Source organism: Barbus barbus, assembly GCF_936440315.1.
Source record: "Barbus barbus genome assembly, chromosome: 15".
NCBI lineage: Eukaryota > Metazoa > Chordata > Actinopteri > Cypriniformes > Cyprinidae > Barbus > Barbus barbus.
Window position 1 is genome coordinate 18,539,993 of NC_136743.1, and position 21,345 is coordinate 18,561,337.

At 37.1% G+C, this 21,345-nt stretch overlaps 1 protein-coding gene across 1 annotated transcript; it reads left to right on the plus strand.

Annotated features, from left to right (window-relative positions):
* Positions 1 to 742: 742 nt before the first annotated feature.
* On the plus strand, positions 743 to 21,264 carry LOC306881313 (phosphatidylinositol 5-phosphate 4-kinase type-2 alpha-like). Its single transcript, XM_079435342.1, has 10 exons — positions 743 to 1,538; positions 5,915 to 6,012; positions 6,132 to 6,228; positions 11,317 to 11,469; positions 11,559 to 11,705; positions 12,083 to 12,121; positions 15,313 to 15,426; positions 15,619 to 15,871; positions 18,431 to 18,534; positions 18,638 to 21,264. The coding sequence occupies exons 1-10, from the start codon at positions 1,395 to 1,397 to the stop codon at positions 18,716 to 18,718; spliced, it is 1,230 nt and encodes a 409-aa protein (XP_079291468.1). The 5' UTR covers positions 743 to 1,394; the 3' UTR covers positions 18,719 to 21,264.
* Positions 21,265 to 21,345: the final 81 nt, after the last annotated feature.

The following is a 21,345-nucleotide window of genomic DNA, read 5'->3' on the forward strand; positions in this document are numbered from 1 at the left end:
TAATATCTAGACCTACAGTAAAAAAAAAAGTGCTTTGCCAACTTAAATGTGTGCTCAGGTGTGTGTGTGCGTGCGTGCGTATATTGCACTCTAGTAATGTGATACAAAAGTAAATTTACTAATGCCATTGCAAAAATCCTCTGCACTCATAAGAGTGTACAACATAATTCTCAAAAGTGCTATTAATTCATGTAAAATCTAGCTCTATGTATAAATAAAAATGCAACTTTAATAATGCAAAAAAAAGCATGAACGCATGAACGCGGTTTTAAGAAATCTAATATAGGCTGAATTTTGATTAAATGTGGTCTGCCTAACATTTTTGTGAAAGGCCTGTAGCTAGGTCTGCATGAAATACAAGCTATCCCCCCAAAAGATAGCATGCATATTAGAGGTTTTAGATTTGCATTATAATCCTACAATAATTTTGATTATCCACCTACGCTGTTTACGCCGCAGGTACGTGGTAGCATATAGAGTTAATTGGTTTGACGTCCTCGGCGACATCTCTTCTGCGTGGACTTGGTTTTGCACAGGGTTACTGTTGATGTCTTTTTTAGACAGCTTTCATTTTTAAACGTTTAAGACTGAGCCTTAAAAGCTTATATTAGTGACCAAAATCGAGATTAGTGAACCAATAGGACTACTTGGATTTCATCATGCTGTAGCCGTATCAACCCGAGAGTGACGCGAGGCCAATAGCGTTAGCACGCGAAACACAAGATTTATGTGTCAACGTGCTGAGCTGAGCTAAAGCAGAGCTGTCAGAGAGGCAGTGAAGCCTGGTCCAGCTGCTGCATGCAGCTTCAGATGCCCGCTCTTCGTCGAGGCTCAGTAGTCGTTTCCTTTTAGTATTTTGCCTGTTTTTTATTAGTTACGTTCGCACTGAGAGATTCGTAAATGGTCGTACCATAATAACGCTTGTTAACGGGGTTTCGCCGTGATTTTAATGAGGCGACACACCTTTTTATAGCGGGTGGTGTAAAATCTCTGAATTTGTGCATCTGTTTACTTTTTATTACATTTCACGATGAACACGGATATAATTCGGTTGAGCTTCTGGGATGCTTTGCCGGGCGCGTTTAAGATTTAGTTTGCAAAGCTGTGTGTGTGAATGAGTTTGTAGCGCACACATCCAGCCAACTGTAACCTTCAAGCTAACGTCAATGACAGCTAGCAGTTAGCTGGTGGGAGTTGGTGGATAGCGGGATTTCTGAGTTTTCCATCGCTCGTCAGCTGCGCGTTTGCAGAGGGATGCGTGAACGCGATGCATTAAATAACGAAAGGGACAAATTGCATGTCGAGATCCGGCCGGGCGCTGCTGATTCCGAACAGCTCGTGTCAAGACATCGCCATAGAGAGGGATTTCATTCATCCGAGCCTGCTCGCTAAACATGGCCTCTGCAGCCAGCAACCTTGCTGCAGCCATCGCCAGCAAAACCAAAACCAAGAAGAAACATTTCGTGTCTCAGAAGGTGAAGCTGTTTCGGGCCAGCGACCCGCTGCTCAGCGTCTTGATGTGGGGAGTGAACCACTCGGTAAGGGTCCAGTTTTCTTACAGGTTTATAACAGCTGCGAGGCTCAGCGTGAGCGGATTGAAGGCACGTGTGACAGTTTTCTTGCGGCTTCTTGATCCCTCATTAAACTAGCATTTCCTTCATTCTGCGACTCGAAACAGCAGAGGTGTTTGTCCACGCGCGACACGATCAGTAATCGATCTCCAGACATGGGACAAAACATGCCACTTCGGTTTTAAACAGGGAACATGTCCACTTGTTCTCAGATGATTCAGTCATTAATATTTATGTTAAATCTAAGAACAAAAAGCAGATAACGTTATATAATGTACTAGTAGTAAAGATAGGAGGAAAACACAAGTACAATTATTCTTAAAATTCTAAAATAAAATTAGTGTATATCTCTTTAAAAAAAATAGTTTTAACTTTTTCTTTTTTATATATATTTCTTAAAATCAAATTCAGCTTTCATTCTGAAGGCCCTTTTACATATTTCACCTGTTATGAGATCACACAGACCCTAATACCGCTATAAAATATTTTCTGTCTCACAGCCATAATATGATCAACTCTGTCACTTGAATTGTAAATAAATTGTTTAAGATTTTTAGGTAATTTTCCTCATTTTAAGTAGGTTGGATCCTGTTAGTTGTAAAACAAGCAAAACAAAATGGCTACTGTTATATGCAGATTGTTATTATTCCATTAACACCTTACATTTTCACTACATCTGATGGTGGTGAAAATTCAACAGATGGTGCTGAAAATCAGTCTGAAAGCATCCTGTGGTGTCAGTTGATTAATTATTTGACGTGAATGCTTTATTTGTAAATATTTATATTTCGTTTGACACATTATTTATGTTTCTGGTGGTGTTGATCCATATTGAGTTATAGGAAAGGAAAAATATGGAAGAACCAGGAGATTACAATCAAATGTGGGTGAATAATTATGATTAATGCCACAGAATCATCCAAAATAATTTCTTGAAAAATAAATGTTTTTCACATTTGTGGCGAGTTTTGTCCAGGTCCTCAAGAATCAGTGAAATGATTGTGCCAAGCTCAGATGAGAGGCTCTGGCAGTTATTTCTCATCATTAATTGCAAGAAAAACGTTTAAGTATTATTTTCCTATGATTAACTCCAACTGTAGGACTAAATATGTGTATGTTTTTTTTTTTTTTTTTAAACCTGAAACAACATGACACGTTTAAAGAGTGCTTCTCCTGTGGGAATGGAAGATTTCCAGGTATCTGACAAACCTTTAATTGGTCTCCTGGGAGTCTGAACACCGCTGTTTGGGAGTCTTGTGCTGCTCTTATGATGCACATGCATGAAAAGATGCATTAAAACTATTATTTGTAACCTCTGTGTTGTGGGGAGGTGCAAACTCTACAGTATAATTATTAATTTACACATTGAACCCAAGATATCAAAACCTCGTTGTTTTTGTGTACTCTGTAGCAGATACCACTGAAAAGAATCTAAATTTCATGTACATGTCTTTTTGTTAGTTTATTAATTTATGGCTTCATTCGAATACCATAGAATCACATGGCAATGTCTCATTATCCAGAAAATGATAACTGGATAATGATGCTGTTCATAATCACGTTTATTCTTTGGTGACATCTAAATGTCAGAATTGCTTTGTAGGCCGTATAACCCATCCTCAAACAAGACTCTTATCTAGGACTCTAGTAGACCCTGATATTTGATATTAAGACTTTGTAGGCCATTGTGCTGGATTAATTATCTTTAAACTTGCAACATCCAGTGCAAGAAACTGGATGTTGCAAGAGCCTGGCTGTGTGTGTGTGTGTGTATATAAAGACATAGATTGTCAATTTTTGGCATGAACTCCATCTTGGAGTTCTTTGTTCAATCGTTTTCTCTCAGTTTGTGTAAAATAGCATCACTAAACCCCAAGACGAATGAGTGTTGCTGCCTGCAGGTTTATGCTCCCAAACATCATTAGCACATTCTTCCCATCAATCCTTCGTGTTTCGCTTTATTGACTCTATGTGACAATGAGATCTTTTGACCTCATAAATGTAGTGTTCAGGAATATCGCCTGTGGATTTAGCCTATTTTTATAATTTAGGCCAATACAGCCCCTCCTTTGAGCACATATATATCCACACCGTCTTGTGTATGCATGATGCCTGTCTATGTCTTTCATACTTCTTTAAGATTCATCTCTTCTCTCTCATCTAATCCACACCCCTCCTTTCCTCTTCTCCCCTCTTAGATGTTTCATCCTCTCATTCAGCGCTGAGTCAGATGAGCTTTTTCATGTCGATTACGTAAGAGTCTCGGAGGTATAACTTAAGTCTGAGGTGAAGGACATAAAGGCCTCTTCCATTGTGACAGGAACTAATGGCCAGAATGAGAAATTGCCTTAACTAGAGCCCAAAACCCCTCCATACACACTCAGCCAGTCTCTTTTCACAGCACATAAGGAACGACACTGTCTGTTGCCCTTAATGTGAATTTGTAGTAGCGCTGTGTTATGTAAAGCGGGTGATAAGCCGTATGTGCTGACAGATATTAGTCTGTTGAGAAAACAGGCTTTAGTAATGGAATTATTTTTGCTCTGATTTGAAATGCAATAAAAAGAAGTATGAAATCACTTGTAATGTTAAAGTTGTGCATGTTTTAGAGTGGCTTTCAGAAAACACATGGCCTACTCTGCCAGAAAAGCGTCTGGTTGGTTGCTTGCTTGATTAATATCAATGGCTTTATATCCAAATGAAATTGTATGTTGATTATGTAACTGAGTGTAAAGGGGTGGGGGTCAAGAGCCGGCACGCCACATACTATCTATATGTGGATGTAATTACATCAACGCACTCTTGCTGTACTATTTATATTTATCACGTCACAGTTCTTATTACCAATTTTATCTTGTAATTAGCATTAAGTGTAAAATTATCATGCAAACACTGTGGTTTCAAGTGGAGATCTAGTTTTAAATGCTTAATGTTACCGTTGTTTATATATATATATATATATATTTCTATATTTATCTGTGAAACAATTTTATAAATTATATATTAACATATTAATATTATAATATATATTAAAATATTATATATTTTTCATATTTTGTAATTAAATTAATATTTTTTTTATATATTATTATATCTTAATATTTAACACACATATATTATCAATGAATGTAAAAATGTATAATTATACATTTTAAAAATATAGAATATATCATTCAATTTATTATTTGTTAATATTGCATATTTATATAGCTTTTTCTAATATATATGCATGTTCAGTATTATTAAAACATGCACACACATATTACATATTTTTATATATAAAATCGTATTGTTATTTATACAATATATGTATTTAAATATTATAGATAAATAAAAATCTGATATAAATTGATTTAAAAATATGATGTGATATGATAAACTATCATTATTATTAAAAATGTATCATTAAATTAATACCAAAAAATTCAATACAGTTTTTCTCTGAATCGCATGGGACATACATTGTAAATGTGTGTGTGTGTGTGTGTGTGTGTGTTTGCGTCAGACAAGCTCAGGCTGGTTGTCCGTGATTTGTCCTTTCCCATTTTGAACTGCTGCTGTTTCAGTGCTGCTTTCAGTGAACCCGCTGCCCTCTCCCCCAGTTTTGCAGTTACTTTATTTTTTTATCTCTTTGTAGACTACTGTTTGGCTTCGTTTTAAATCACAAAGCATAGCCTTCTTTACTGAAATGCTTCTTAATCGACAAGAGGACACCCCCTGATGCAGCAGGGACAGATGGAGGCACAGGAAGATGCACAAAAATAACTCTCTGCATACACACAACACGTCATTGTGTGTGTGTGTGTGTGTGTGTGTGTGTGTGTGCGTGGTGTGTTCAAGTGATGGAATAGGAGTGTCGAATAGCCAGGTTGGGTTCCACCATGTTGGACAAATGGACGTGTTCACCAAAATCTGGTTATCCTTGGATAAGTAGGCACCTTTCTCAGTCAAACAACTGACTTGAGTTTAAGTGTAGTCATGCATGTGCTATTGCCCATGAAAGACCACTTGTCCTGTACTGAATTATTTAAAACGATAGAAAAGGAAGTGGACAGTCCAGGCAATAAGTAATGCTTACTCTGTTGTTGCAGACGGCTCTGTTTTTCACTGCTGCTGTTGTTAGTGAAAGGAAGTTGTTTCTTGGCAGTGGTCCATCAGTGCAGCACATTTTGAGGAATGGCCCCTGTACTGCAGATAGTTCTCGGTAAATAAGAAAACGCTCTGATTTATTCATTTGGAGCAGGTCCAGAAGTCTCCTGTACAACAGATATAACGTTATTTTAGATATGCCTCAGCTGTTCAAATTATTTTGTAATCTGGCATTATTGAATAATTTCTTCCAGATAAATGAACTCAGTCACATCCAGATTCCTGTTATGCTGATGCCTGATGATTTCAAAGCCAACTCAAAGATCAAGGTGGACAACCACCTCTTCAACAAGTAAGAAAGACTGACTCCAGTTTTTTTCCCTCAACTTTATGTGATAATTTTGCTATGTATATATTCATTGCTTTGCTTTTGTTAGTTATCAGCTTTTGCACATTTTTCTACTTCCAAAGAGAGAACATGCCAAGCCATTTCAAGTTTAAGGAGTACTGTCCTCTAGTCTTCCGCAATCTGAGGGAGCGGTTCTCCATTGATGATCAGGAATTTCAGGTACGTAAGTGCTTAAGTAAGTGGTCAAGTGCTTCCATGGAGGCAACCACCCTCCACTGCATGTCAGATGGTCCTTTTCCTCTATGCCGTGCGTTACAATAGTTTATACTACGGTGCTGTTGAATGCTTGAATCTGATTGGCTGATGAACGTGTGCAATTATTTTCAGGGAAATGCATGCCTAAAGTTGTTCCAGGCAGGTCTTGACCACATTACATGTTCATATAATTTCACCAAATGATACCAGTTATTTCAAAGGGCCTTACAGCCTACAACAGCAAAAGAACCAAAACCCACAATGACACAGACCAAGCAAGTAAATCTAGAAAATTTAACAACAAATTACTCCCACTCAAACTTGCACACACATATCTATGCATACAAATACAGTACGGACACACACTCGTGCACACAGAAATGTGTTGTCAGTGCCGCTCTGCAGTGCTCTTTATTAGTAAAATAGTGAGCTTCATGACATTTCTCACAAGCGAGGTAAAAACGGCGCTGTTCTTGAAACAGATTAACTTACAGTTTTGCTAATATTAGAGACGTTGCTGCCGAACACTGTTGAGAGACAAACAGACTCAACGGCTCAAGCCACTGTTACTCTGGTCTAAAATGACAATATGGAATTAGCAACAGAGGCGTGGGTTGAAAAAAAACTCAATTTGTGATATTTTGTTTTTCTGCAATATATATTGCGACATGGGCAAAAAAAATCACCAGATGACTTGATTAGGTCTATTTGGGGAAAATAAATTATGATTGGGGTGATTTTGTAGGTGAGTAAATCAGCATAGGAAATAAACAAATTACAAGTATAGATAAATATTTTTAGAACAAAAATACAAATGAAATAAACAGTGCTTTATATTTTTCAGACAAGTCTAGTATTCAGGGACAGAAATTGAATAATCAAATGTAAAATACCACTGCATAGTTTTCACTGTATAAATTAGATCTAATAAATCTGTGTTAAAGCTACAAAAGTTTTTTTCTCTGTGTGTTTTGTTGTTTGTTTAACATTCATGACTCAGAAAGCAACAGGAATATTAAAACTACTGTGAACCAATATACTGTTACACATCCATTTTCTTTCTCAATTGTTTACCTACACCTAAACCATAAGCAACTGTGTTTACAAGGATATTTGCAGAGACATGCATTTTGACGAGTATGTGTCATTTCAGGCACAAATAGATAACGGAATTCAATGTTCACGTGCATCTGCGTGGCTCTCACCATGTCTACACCAGACGTGCATGACGCGACAACATACTATAGAACCCAGTATAACCAGTGATGCTGTCTCACTACACTGGATGCAGCGTAACGCGACACGACAAATCCCTGACAGTAAACCGATGCCTTATTCTATTTATGACGTACTGACATAAAGTTCAAATGATTTGCAAAGGTAGCTATATAGTGATCAGTATACTAAACATTGCACATCGCGATACCGATGTTCAAGCGATATATCGTGCAGCTCTACTTGGAACTAGCTGTGCATTAAACAGTTTTACACAGCGGGTAAGCGGTAAGTGGCTGAACCGCGGCTTGTACTGCAATACAGACGAGTATCGTCATTTCTGTCATATTTTCCAGCGTTCTCCTCTGAACACTGTGTGCCATGTGCTTTGATGTATGATATGGCCAGCATAATTTGTGATGCGGCCGTGCCCCCCTCCCCTCTGTCCCACACACATGTAAATAACATATATTATATATAGATAGTTTACACGATAAACTTGAGTCAAGTTTTCAAGATGTGTATACGAAAAAATTGCCAACGCTGTCAGGAAAAATTATGTCTGACCCTTCTCACATTTGTATGAGGAATATTCATTTTTGCCATCTAACAGAAGGCTTAGAGTTGCATATGCTAGATTGAATTGGCTATGTTACGTAAATCTTTTGTGTATCAGTCTGTAAAATTAATAAATCAGAATTGGGGGTTCAAATAGGCCTCTGGGCTCTGGAAAATAGAAAGGACTCACTATTCTAATGCAATGTAGCCTTGTGTTTATGTATATACTGTTGTTTTTTGTATTAAGGTGCCGTCTGTTGTATTGTTTGTTTAGTAATTATCGATGTGAAATGATGTGAGACATACACTGTGAGATCCAAGACAAATTTTGGAATTCCAACAATAAAGTGTAATTGGATTGAATAATTGAATTGAAAAAAGTAATATTAAAGCTAACAAATGCCTCTAGTTTTATTAATTTAACATACCTTTGAAGTTTGGGCAAAAACTTGTAGAAGTGATATGTTTTTGTGCATTTTATTTTTTCATTTGGTGATTGTGAAACACGAAACACATCACTTACATGATTTTATGGTGACATTTGTTATTTTTAATGTTAATCGGGTCAATTTTGATCAAGAACAATGCACTGTGACTTTAATTCAGCGTAAGCGGCGCAGCAAAAATAGACTCGGCGCCAAAGCGATGCACGCTGAAAAAAAATTTGTGCTGCTCACGCGCCACTCACGCTTGTGAAAACGGGTGTAAGGGGTTGTATCATATACAGTGGGGAAAACAATTAATTGATCCCCTGCAGATTTTGTTCATTTGCCCTCTGACAAAATGATCAGTCTATAATTTTAATGGTAGGTTTATTTGAACAGTGAGAGACAGAATAACAACAAAAAAATACAGGAAAACGCATTTCAAAAAAGTTATAAATTGATTAGCATTTTAATGAGTCAAATAAGTATTTGACCCCTTCGCAAAACATGACTTAGTACTTGTAGTTGGCCACCAGGTTTGCACACATTTCAGGAGAGATTTTGTCCCACTCCTCTGCAGATCCTCTCTAAGTCATTAAGGTTTTGAGGCTGACATTTGGCAACTCGAACCTTCAGCTCCCTCCACAGATTTTCTACGGAATTAAGGTCTAGAGACTGGCTAGGCCACTCCAGGACCTTAATGTGCTTCTTCTTGACAACTCCTTTGTTGCCTTGGCTGTGTGTTTTGGTTCATTGTCATGCTGGAATACCCATCCACGACCCATTTTCAATGCCCTGGCCCTGACGGTACATGGCCCTTTCCATCGTCCCTTTGATGAGGTGCAGTTGTCCTGTCCCCTTAGCAGAAAAACACCCCCAAAGCATAATGTTTCCACCTCCATGTTTAACAGTGGGGATGGTATTCTTGGAGTCATAGACAGCATTCCTCCACCTCCAAACACGGTGGGTTGAGCTGGATTTTGGTCTCATCTGACCACAACACTTTCACCCAGTTCTCCTCTGAATCATTGGCAAACTTCAGACGGGCCTGTGCATGTGCTATCTTGAGCAGGGGGACCTTGTGGGTGCTGCAGGATTTCAGTCCTTCACGGTGTAGTGTGTTACCAATTGTTTTCTTGGTGACTATTGGCGCTTTTCCACTGTGTGGTACGACTCTGCTCGACACGGTTCAGAACGGCACGGAACGGCTCAGTTCGGTTCGGGTTGCGTTTCCACTGCAGTTTAGTACCGCTTTAGAGTGGGATTATTCACGTGTCGTTATAGTTGCGTCGCCTCTACTACCGTGACTCCTGAAAAACTTTTTAATTCCGCATCGCTCCATCACGCTCTCACTGGATCCGCTCCTCGGCTATCTCGAGAGGACAAGTCTGTACTTCCTCAACCGACAACGAAACAGCCATTTTTTGGTTGGTAAAAGAAAGGTGCGCTCATTCAAAACAGTTGCGGTCGATCCTTCGCTGGCTGTGATGGTTTAAATCTAGCAGGTCTGTTGTGACTCGTGCCGCAAGTTCAAATGACAAAAAAAAAAAGTTCAAATGACACAGGCAGTGGCGATTTTCTCCGGCCAATCAGTGATCAGCAGGGTTTACACATCACGTTTTAGTAACGGTACGGCTCGCTTGGAACCTCGGCTGAGGTGGTACTAAAAAAGTACCAGGTACCAGGTACTGTACCCAGTGGAAAACACCCCAAAAGTGAGCTGTACTGAACCATTCCGTGCCCTACCATGCAGTGGAAAAGCGCCATATGGTACCAGCTGCCTTGAGTTTATTGACAAGATCCTCCCGTGTAGATCTGGGCTGATTCCTCACCGTTCTCATGATCATTGAAACTCCACGAGGTGAGATCTTGCATGGAGCCCCAGACCGAGGGAGATTGACAGTTATTTTGTGTTTCTTCCATTTGCGAATAATCGCACCAACTGTTGTCACCTTCTCACCAAACTGCTTGGCGATGGTCTTGTAGCCCATTCCAGACTTGTGTAGGTCTACAATCTTGTCCCTGACATCCTTGGACAGCTCTTTGGTCTTGGCCATGGTGGAGAGTTTGGAATCTGATTGATTGATTGCTTCTGTGGACAGGTGTCTTATATACAGGTAACAAACTGAGATTAGGAGTACTTCCTTTAAGAGAGTGCTCCTAATCTCAGCTCCTTGCCTGTATAAAAGACACCTGGGAGCCAGAAATCTTGCTGATTGATAGGGGATCAAATACTTATTTCACTCATTAAAATGCAAATCAATTTATAACTTTTTTGAAATGCGTTTTTCTGGATTTGTTTGTTATTATTTAGTCTCTCACTGTTCAAATAAACCTACCATTAAAATTATAGTTATAATTATAATATAATTAAAATATATTTCTTTGTCAGTGGGAACAGCTTTTAACATCGTGAAAACAAATCCCACTCAGTACAACAGCAACACAGAGTGTGTCTATTGCAGTGAACCACAGAGATCTTGCATTTTTGGCAGCTATATTAAAGATGGCATCCAAAGCACAGGCAGTAACGCAGCTGTGCTTTAGTTGGTTGAATAATGTCATTTTAATGCAAACCCACTGACTCCTGCACAGGGCAGTAACTGCTATACGTTCTTTCTCATTTTTCCCATTGCCATAGAAGAGGATGTTTTGCCATCCAAATCTGCCAACGCGTTTCAGTTTGTGATGAGGTTCAATAAAAGAAGTAGCCAGACAGTACAGTCTGGCATTCCAGGCTGACTGCAGACTGCAGTCTAGGAGAAGTGCCAGTAGCTTTTCACCGTTTTATTGGAGCCGTTTAGTGCAAGCCTGGCAGTGTGAAATCCTTCACTGTTCTTTCCTCCTGTGGCAGAACTCTCTGACACGCAGGGCCCCAATTCCCAGTGACGCTCAGGGCCGTAGTGGAGCTCGTTTCCACACTTCGTACAACAAGAGGTATGTCATCAAGATCATCACCAGCGAAGACGTGGCCGAGATGCACAACATTTTGAAAAAGTACCACCAGGTAGAGGGAACATCTGTTTCTTTGTTGATCTTACGATGAGTCTCACAAGCTGTGAAGTGAATCCTTTTTTTTGTATTTGCCCACTGTAGTATATAGTCGAGTGCCATGGAAATACGCTGCTCCCTCAGTTTCTGGGCATGTATCGCCTCACAGTGGATGGAGATGAGACCTACATGATCGTCACTCGCAATGTCTTCAGTCATCGGCTGCCTGTTTACAAAAAATATGACCTAAAGGTGAGTACAATTCTAGTTTGAAGAGCCTGTCTTGTCTATTGTATAATGAGAATGAATAGATGGGGGCATCATGAATGTGGTCCATAAAATGTATTCTATTTCAAGACTTTTGAGGCATATAATAGCTTTGTTTAACTCATTATTCACAGAAAATCATGACATCCACCCTAGTTTTCCCTGGTACGTTCATTATAGTTCATGAATCATGAGGAAAGTAGTGATGTCTGATTCATGAACAAATGATTCTTTTGAATCAGATTTTCAATTGTTTTAAATGTGTCATTAAAATAACTTCAGAAAAGATTTTTCCATAGAATAAAAAGTCATGGATTAGTGAGAGTAAATGTTTTTTAATGATGATTTAATGTACTTTTTAGGGATCCACAGTGGCAAGAGAGGCTAGCGACAAAGAAAAGGTAAACTATCCCTCTTTTTTTATTATATGAAGAAGGAATATAATTTTTTAAAGGGGGTGAACTTCTGTGCTAAAAAAATGTTTCATTTGTTCCCATGTTTTATTACATAAGTGTTCAGAAAATGAACTCACATTTGCATGTTGAATGTATTGCATGTCTGCAAGTTTGGAAATTATGTGTAAGAAAAAAAACATTATAATCACAGTTATAACATCATTTTCCTTTCCATGTGTGCTGTGTATTAATAAACTCCCAAAATAAAATTCTTCTGTGTGAAAGATCCCATTTTCTACTCCATTCCTTGGGGAAAAAAAACTCTCTGTGCACTTTTTCTGTTCAGTGTTTGCTTGATTTAATTTGCTTCAGAGTGTGGGAAACTGCACTTTGTAGTCCAGGGGTATTATTTAATTTATTTAAGTAATGGTCCTGAGAAGAATGAAAATAAGTGGATTAATTTAAACCTAAGAACCGTAGTGTATATATCTCTGTATATTGTGATACCCTATTGTTTTACATTGTAATTTAAGTGCACTGATCTCTGAATGTAAAGAGATGGTAAAATAAACCACTGTAAATAATAGATCAGAGATTGAGTACTTGTCTTCAGGAAGCATTTGACTTGTTGGATTACATGTTTTTATATTGATTTATTGTGTAAACTATATAAAACATTCTGTACATTAATAAAAGGCTAATGAGCTGCAGTTTATACTTGTGTACAGGATTCTCTCACATAAGGCAAACCTGACCTTGTGTTTTTTTTTCCATATCTGTGTACATATGGAGGGCATGTGAATGATTTGCATGTGTGTGTGTGTATATATATATATATATATATATATGCATGTTAGTCTTTCTGGCATGTTAAATTGTTTCTTTGATTACTTTCCCCTCCATTGAGATTTTATATCTACATTCTAATGCTGTATATGATACTCTCAAAAATGGCAAATATTAACTGATGTATATTTGTAATTATGTGTCATATACAGACTAGATTTGTTGTCATTCACTGTATTTGATGTAATATTTCCTTTGCTTCTCTGCTGTGATTTCCTTAAAGGGATAGTTCTCCCAAAATGAAAATCTGTCAAGTTCAAGTTGTTACAAACCTGTATGAATTTCTTTCTTCTGCTAAACACAACAGAAGATATTTTGAAGAATGTGGGTAACCACACCGTTTCTGGTACCCTCTGTCTCCCATAGTATTTTTTTCCATACTATGGAAGTCAATGGGAATCGACAACTGTTTGGTTACCAACATACTTCAAAATATCTCCTTTTGTGTTCAACAGAAGAAAGAAGCTCCTAAAGGTTTTGGATCAATTTGATGGTGAGTAAATGATGACAGAATTTTCATTGAGCGAACCATCCCATTAACATTCTCCCATGATATTTTGCGTCTTCACTTGTTTACTGTACAACAGCCATGTTATCAGTCAACTTTATATCACTCTGTACTTTTGGTGTGTTTTCATTTGATGCATGTATGTGAGATATTTCCATCTTTTTAATTCTTCCATTTTCGCCTGAAGGCTTTACACCTTTGCTTTATGAAATGAAGTTAAAAATGACTAAGAAAACAAGTTCTCAAAGTTATCTAGAAAGCTCTCGTCTCTCACCTCCTCACACTGATTTTTGGGTGAAGCTGCTTGCATCTGATGCTCCTTTTCCCTGCAGCCACGTCCACCTGAGGAGGCTCCGTCCAAATCACGCATGAGCCAAAAGCTACAAACCATCCGGATTGCCACACGCTTTTACTGCGCCATAAGACACGTAAGGACACGACAGCAAAGAACTGTCCCATATTGCTCTGTGTTCTTCTTCAACATGCTTTACCCCGCATTTTGCCTCAGGAAATCACCGTTCCCTCTGGATCCCACAAGGGACTGTAAACCCAAGCCCAGGGCTGGTGCTTTAAGTTGTCTTCCTCTTCCAGAAATAAAGCGGTGACTTCTTCGACAATCTCTGCTGGAATTTGTGAAAAGAACTGGAATACTAGTGCGTCAGCATTTAAGTGTTCTGCTGAGCCATAGGGGGTTTTATATATACCTTCATATGTCCATCTGCATGTTCTGTTAGTTTGGATTGAAGTCTCATTCTGTGGCTCAGGAATCAAATGTTGAATAGGTCATAAAATGTCAAAATATTTTATATATATTTTGATGTTTCTTGGAGAGAGCAATCTAGATGTTTTTGTTCAGTTCTACAGGACAAAGATAAATTACTCATCTAAAACAAAGTTATTTAGCTAAATGTGTTCTTTATTTGATGTTTGATAAATGTCTGAAACATTTAATGCACTGCAAATCTAACGCATGAAATTCAGATCAATGAATTAAAGAGATAGTTCAGCCAAAAGTCATACAGATTTGGAACAACGTGAGAGCAAATGAAAACTTTTGGATGAACTATCCCTTTTAATCTTGACACTAGCTGCTGTAGGCTTTGGTTTGGAATTGCTGATGTTTGTTGAAGTAGGCATTTAGGAAATAAGCCTTGGTTTAATCATTGTAATTATTTGAATGCTGTAATTATCTGTTGGCTGTAATCAATCACACCCTGTTGCTCTGAGTGTCCACAGGAGGCAGTCTGCTTTATATTACACCCCACTGCTTCTGTGATCTGCTATTTTTAAGTTCACTCAGTGAATTCTCAGATGCTCGTTTGTTGTGTGAGCAGATCATAAGTGTACTACATCAAAACTTTTTTCACCCCGAAGGACTATTTTTTAGATGGTGAATTTTAGTGTTATATGACAAAAAAAAAACCTTCATTAAATGTTTGAATTTTGTAGTCATTGAGGAAGTAAATTTGAAGTGTTAATTCTTTGATACTAGCAGCACCGAAAACAACTGTACCTATAATGTATCTTATTTCAATTCTATTTTATTTTATTTTATTTATTGCTGCTGAAACAAACTTTTTCAATTTCATTTGGTGCTGCTAATGGCATAGAAATGACCACCTTTCATTTTGTTCCATATGTAAAAATATTTCTATATTAATTAATTGATTATTTTTGGCAAAGTTTTAATTTTTGAGTCTATTAACAAATCCCCAAAAATCTGAATTTATGATATTATATGTCAATGACATTTTTTGTTTCATTGCCGAGTAAACTGAAAGTTTTAATTTACACACGTTGCTTCTGATGAACTTTTAACACTATTTCCCAATGTGAATAACAGACCAAGGAGCTTCCAACTTACAAAGACAATGACTTCATCAATGATGGCCAGAAAATCTACATCGATGAGGAGAACAAGAAAATGTTCCTGGAGAAACTGAAGAATGACGTAGAGGTCTGTGTGCATTATTCATCATGATCTTTACTGCTTTCGTCCTGTTCACTTGCTTTGTTTAATTTAATTGGCTCATTAAACTCTTATCTAAACACTTATTCGTCCTAACAACCCTGCTGCGTCATTAAACTATGTCTAATTAAAAAGACAATGAATGTTTCATGCTTAATCCCTTGGAAAATGTGTTTCCAGTTCCTGGCCCAGCTGAAGCTGATGGACTACAGTCTGCTGGTGGGGATCCATGATGTGGAGCGAGGGGAGCAGGAACAGCCCGAGGAGGAGAGTGAAGACAACGACGCTGGAGAGGAGGAGGGGACGGAGAGCGACGGAGGGGCCACCGGCTCCCCACCAGACAGCCCCAGTAACACACTAGACAGCAATAGACCTCTGGGCCCAGGAGAGTTTGATCCCGCCGTTGACGTATATGCCATCAAGAGCCATGAAAGTGAGTCGTTTTCCAGCTAGAATTAAGTTCAACAGAGTTGCTAGGGTATTGCTAGATGGTTGTAGGCTGTTAGGTTGTTGCTTACTGACCCACTAAATCTCTTACGATTTTCTTGTCCCCAGATATAGCTTGAGAGCCATTTTTCAGTTTATTTTTTGCCAAATTGTTCGTCAGATTACTTGGAAAACTAATAGTACACCTTCCTTTGAGGACTGTAGCACAAATAATACTGAACAAGCAACTCACTGAATTATATTTGTAGTTACAGTTTTGAAAAATCGTTATACAGGTGCATCTCAAAAAATTTGAATATCGTGAATTATTTTTTTTTTTTTATAACTTATTTCAAAAAGTGAACCTTTCATGTATTCTAGATTCATTACATGTAAAGTAAACCATTTCAAAAGTTTTTTCTGTTTTAATTTTGATGATTAGAGCTTACAGGTCATGAAAGTCAAAAATCCAGTACCTCAAAATACTAGAATATTTCCTAAGATCAATCAAAAAAAGGATTTGCAAAACAGAAAAGTTTAAGTTCTTTAAAGTATGTTCATTTATGCACTCAATACTTGGTCGAGGCTCCTTTAGCACAAACTCCAGCATCAGTGAGGATGGCATGGAAGCGATCAGCCTGTGGCTCTGCTGAGGCAGTATTGAGCCTTCAGCTCGTCTGTATCGATGGATCGACTGTTTCTCATTGTTAAGCTAAACTTGAAATTGTTGAAAAAAAAATATATTATATTCATCATTTGTATATGAATATATATTATATACATCACAGTTTTGATTTAAGATGAAATTAATGGATACTATTGGTTGTGGGCATATAGAGCAACCTGGAAGAAACAAGGAAGCTGATTGGCCATTGAAATTTCACATGTTACATAGAACCAGGTGTGCTTGTTTGATTATCAGTGTGCAGAGGGATCTCTGTTGGAAAAGTGAATGTGCTTCTCCTACCCAAGTTGGTGTTGATACTGGTTATAAAACCAAAGGAGAAAGATTGCTAAAGCATGCACGGATGTAGCCATTGAGTTTGGAGAAAACCACATGCACAGTTTGTTCAAAGACAGCTGGGAAAAGCCACAATGTGTTCATCAACTTTGAGATGCTACTGGTTGGATAAAGACTCATTTATTTTGTTACTACAGATTGTTTAAAAGACCAATTGTGAATGTCTTGCAAGTTGTTTGTTACAGCTAGCAGGTTTAGCATCCAATATGCTAACTGGCCATGTGCAGTAAATGCATTTGATTTAGTGTTGCTGTTGAACCGCTATGTATTGTACGCTGTGATTTGTGAGTATTCTAGTAATATTGGTTGTAGTTTAAATGAGTTTAACATCCTTAAATGACCTGGAGAGATTCTGGATGAAGGAATGGTCTCTGATCTCTTGTCAGGTGTTCTCTAACCTCATCAGGCATTATAGCAGAAAATTTAGAGCTGTTAAACTGGCAAATGGAGGTTTCAGAAAGTATTGAATAAAAGGGTGCCGTTAATTATGGCCAATGTGTGTTAGAGAAAAACATTTATTTCATAATGATATTTTCCCCCATTTTAAATTCTTATTATCCAATGAAAGGTTAGTTTTTTGTGAATTTTTTAAATAAAAGATCAAAAGGATTAACAATGCAGATTAATTTTCACAGCCGCCTTTGATCAGATTTACCAAAGGTGCCGATATTTTTGGCCATGACTATATATATATATATATATATAGATAGATAGATAGATAGATAGATAGATATATTTACTAGAAATATTTATTCATTAAATGCTATATTTTAGGTAACACTTTACAATAAGGTTGCATTTGTTAACATTAGTTAACTACAGTAGTTAACATTAACAATGAAAAATACTTATAAAGCATTTATTAATCTAGTTAACTAATGGAACCTTATTGTAAAGTGTTACCATTTTTTTCTTTCTTTTTTTTTCTTTTTTGTCTTTACAAAAATAAATATGCAGCAAACTGGAAATAATACAGTTGTAATGTAACTGTTACATTGTCGTTTTTCTTTACAAAAAAACAAAAAATTTAAACAATCTTGAAAGTATACAGCTGTAATGCAACTCCCAAATGTTTTTTTTGTATTTACTAGAAATATTCAATCATTAAATGATACATTTTCCTGCTTTTTTTTTATTTCAAAAATAAAATATGCAACAAGCTAAAAACGTTACACAGCTGTAAAAACAACTCGTAAATTAATAAACATACTTCTGCTATAAAATGCATAACATTACTGACTGATTTATAATTTTTAACACATCACTAATGCTTTCAAGACTGCCATAAGTAATTTTTGTACATTTTTAAAACTATCCATGTTATCCAGCTAAATTGGTGACAAATCAGCAATATTTGCATCAACAATGTTAAATGCATTTCAGTTTACAAGGCATATGAATGTATGCACAAGGTCAGTAGGTTACATTAAAGTGAAATATTCAGCACTGGCAGTGCAGCACTGTGCCAAAAAGCAAGTAACAGTTCTGTCTCACTTTATTCCAGTTGTATCTTGCTTAATAACAGTAGTGCATTCTACCTTTCAGATGCTCCTAAAAAAGAAGTCTACTTCATGGCGGTGATTGACATTCTCACTCCATATGATGCCAAGAAGAAAGCAGCCCATGCAGCTAAGACAGTCAAACATGGGGTGAGAGTCCAATATGTCACAAACACAGTGCTAGTATTAAATTAGTCCTCAGTTACTCAAAATACTCAAAATCTACACAATTCTTTGCTCTTTCTTTCTCCAGGCAGGGGCTGAGATCTCAACGGTCAACCCTGAGCAATATTCAAAGCGGTTTTATGATTTCATCACCACCATTCTGTCCTAACTGCTGCCTGAGGCTGGAGTGAGGCGGAGTAACAGGTGGTCACATATGAGTTCATATCCTGGGAGAGGTTTTGCTGTGGGTAACGGATCCAGTGTCTCTCTCCCACTTGTCACAGGATCATGTCTGAGATCTGTCAAGATCTTTTTTTTTTTTGTTGTTTACAATTTGTTTACTTTTTCCCCTCTGTTGGATTTTTTGGTAGGGTTATTGCTCCATGTGGTTGATAAGGCATACATGTGATATAGTCATGCATATATAGCGTTCTGTACCTTTGTGTTAGATATTGTTGATTGAGAAACCGAGTGATTTTGTTTATGCCCAGCTACGTGTTATGATTATCATACTGGAATTCTCAAAGCTGCTTATAAATTTATTGTCCTCATTTTCTTTGCGGAGAAAAATTCATTGTTCTCAAGGAATAGTTTACCCAAAAATTTGACTTTGCTGAAAACGTATTCACCATCAGACATTCCAAGATGTAATTGAGTTTGTTTCTTCATATGAACTGATTTGGAGAAATGTAGCATTTCATCAGTTGCTCACCAATGGATCCTCTGCAGTGAATGGGTGCCGTCAGAATGAGAGCTGATAAAAACATCATAATAATCCACAAGTAATCCACACAACCCCATCTGATCAATTAATGTCTTGTGAAGCAAAAAGATGCATGTTTGTAATAAACAAATTCATCAAGGCATTTTTTACTTTGTGCAGATTATGATTGGACTCTCTTTCTGACGGCACCCATTCACTGCAGAGGATCCGTTGGTGAGCAAGTGATGTAATGGTAAATTTCTCCAAATCTGTTTTGACAAACTCATCTTCATCTTGGATGGCCTGAGACAGAGTACATTTTCATCAAATGTTTTTTTTTTTTTTTTTTTAAAGTATACTATTCCTTTAATTAAAAAGTCCAGTTTTAAATAACTAAAATATATTTCAATTTATAAAATAAATTTAGCCCTGAATAAATATGACCAGAGTCAGAATTAAAAAAAGTAATTGGAACATAATTGTTTAAAAGTGTTTATTGCACTATCGCTCTTTAGCTGCAGACAGTAATCAAATCTGTTTATAAAGCGTTTGTAACATTGGAAAAGAATGCAACTTCAGGATCAATTACTGCATTTATAGTTAAGATCCAATCAGCAAATTTAGCAGATTTAGATGATCTGCCTGTTGTGCATTGTAAAGTCTTGCACAGGAGCTCAATATTTGCAATTGGCTCTGATAATAACGTTTAGTATAACGCAACTGTTTTTGCACATGATGTAATGCACCAAAACATTTATGCAAATGATTCGTGGAGGGTCATGCAATAGTAGTGATTCTTAGAATGTGTTAAGCACCTAATGAGTTACATGTGCGTTGCCACTTTTGTATCCCTAGCGAAGGAACAAAACATTGCCTGTTTTATGTTGTTTAGCTCTTGATTAGAGAACATCATATTAAAATGAAGCATATTTTGTACCTCCCTTTTTTTACAGTAATATTTAGCAAGTTTACAATGGGCCGTTCTCTTGAGAATGCAGTTGTGCTGGCGCTATATAGATGCTTGAATCTGCGTATAGTGTTTCAGCTGCACTGTAAAGAGCGAGAGAATGCTGCCTCTTACTGTTGATATATCTCTCTCTCTCTCTCTCTCTCATCATTGTTGAAACTTTGTGTGATCCCAGAGACCTTTAGTATTATAAAAATATATAGATATTGTGATATGTCTTCTGAAATATCGTTTGCAAAGTAATCCTAAATAGTCTACTGTATGTGTTGACATATATACACTGTGCGAGGGTGTGCCTTTTTTACTCTGAATTATTTAATTTTGTAGTTGAATCATTTTTTTTAAAGAGACGTTTGAAAAATGTTATTTTGTCTAAAAAGGGAAAGGTGAATAGGACAAATCCTAAGGTGGTTTTGCTGTTCCTGTGTAGATGTGTAAATATGCAAGTGTATTATGTGTTTACACATTGTCAATGTTATGACAATGTTGCAGTCCTAACGGTACAAAAACGTAAAGGTTTTCCTTAAATTATTAACCGGATCAATTTGCTTAATTACACTACATTGTTGATATAATTGAAGTTGTTTTTTTGTTAACATTTTTTGAGGCTCGATGTGTTGCTGTATTTTGTTTTCTGTCAGTTACTAATTAGATAATTAGCAATGTCAGTTCTTGTTTTTAGGACAGTTTCCAGTGGAAGAGGCTTCATGAATACACACTCCTGACTTTGAATCTGATGTCTGTACAGCACACATGAATCTCAAAGAAGCCACTTCTAATTTGTAAACAGGCTTCCGTGTTGATGGTACAGTGTGAGTTTGATACTTTAATGTTTGAGGAAGAGAAAAAAGCGTTGAAAGAAATGTGAGCCCTTTTAAATATGCTGTCAAAGGAAGATATTATCGGTTGTCAGTCTACTTGTCATAACTGTTATCTACGTCATGAATATGTGCAGCTCTTGTGTATGTGTGCTATAGGCCTAAAATATTTAAAAGCACTCTGTCCCATAAGCATTGCTCAATAAAACGATGCATTGCTCCGCTTGATTAATGGGTTGTAATATTTATACATTATGGCAAAGTCTTACTTTCAAAAGACAGACCATTAAAAAATATAAAGTGCTTCC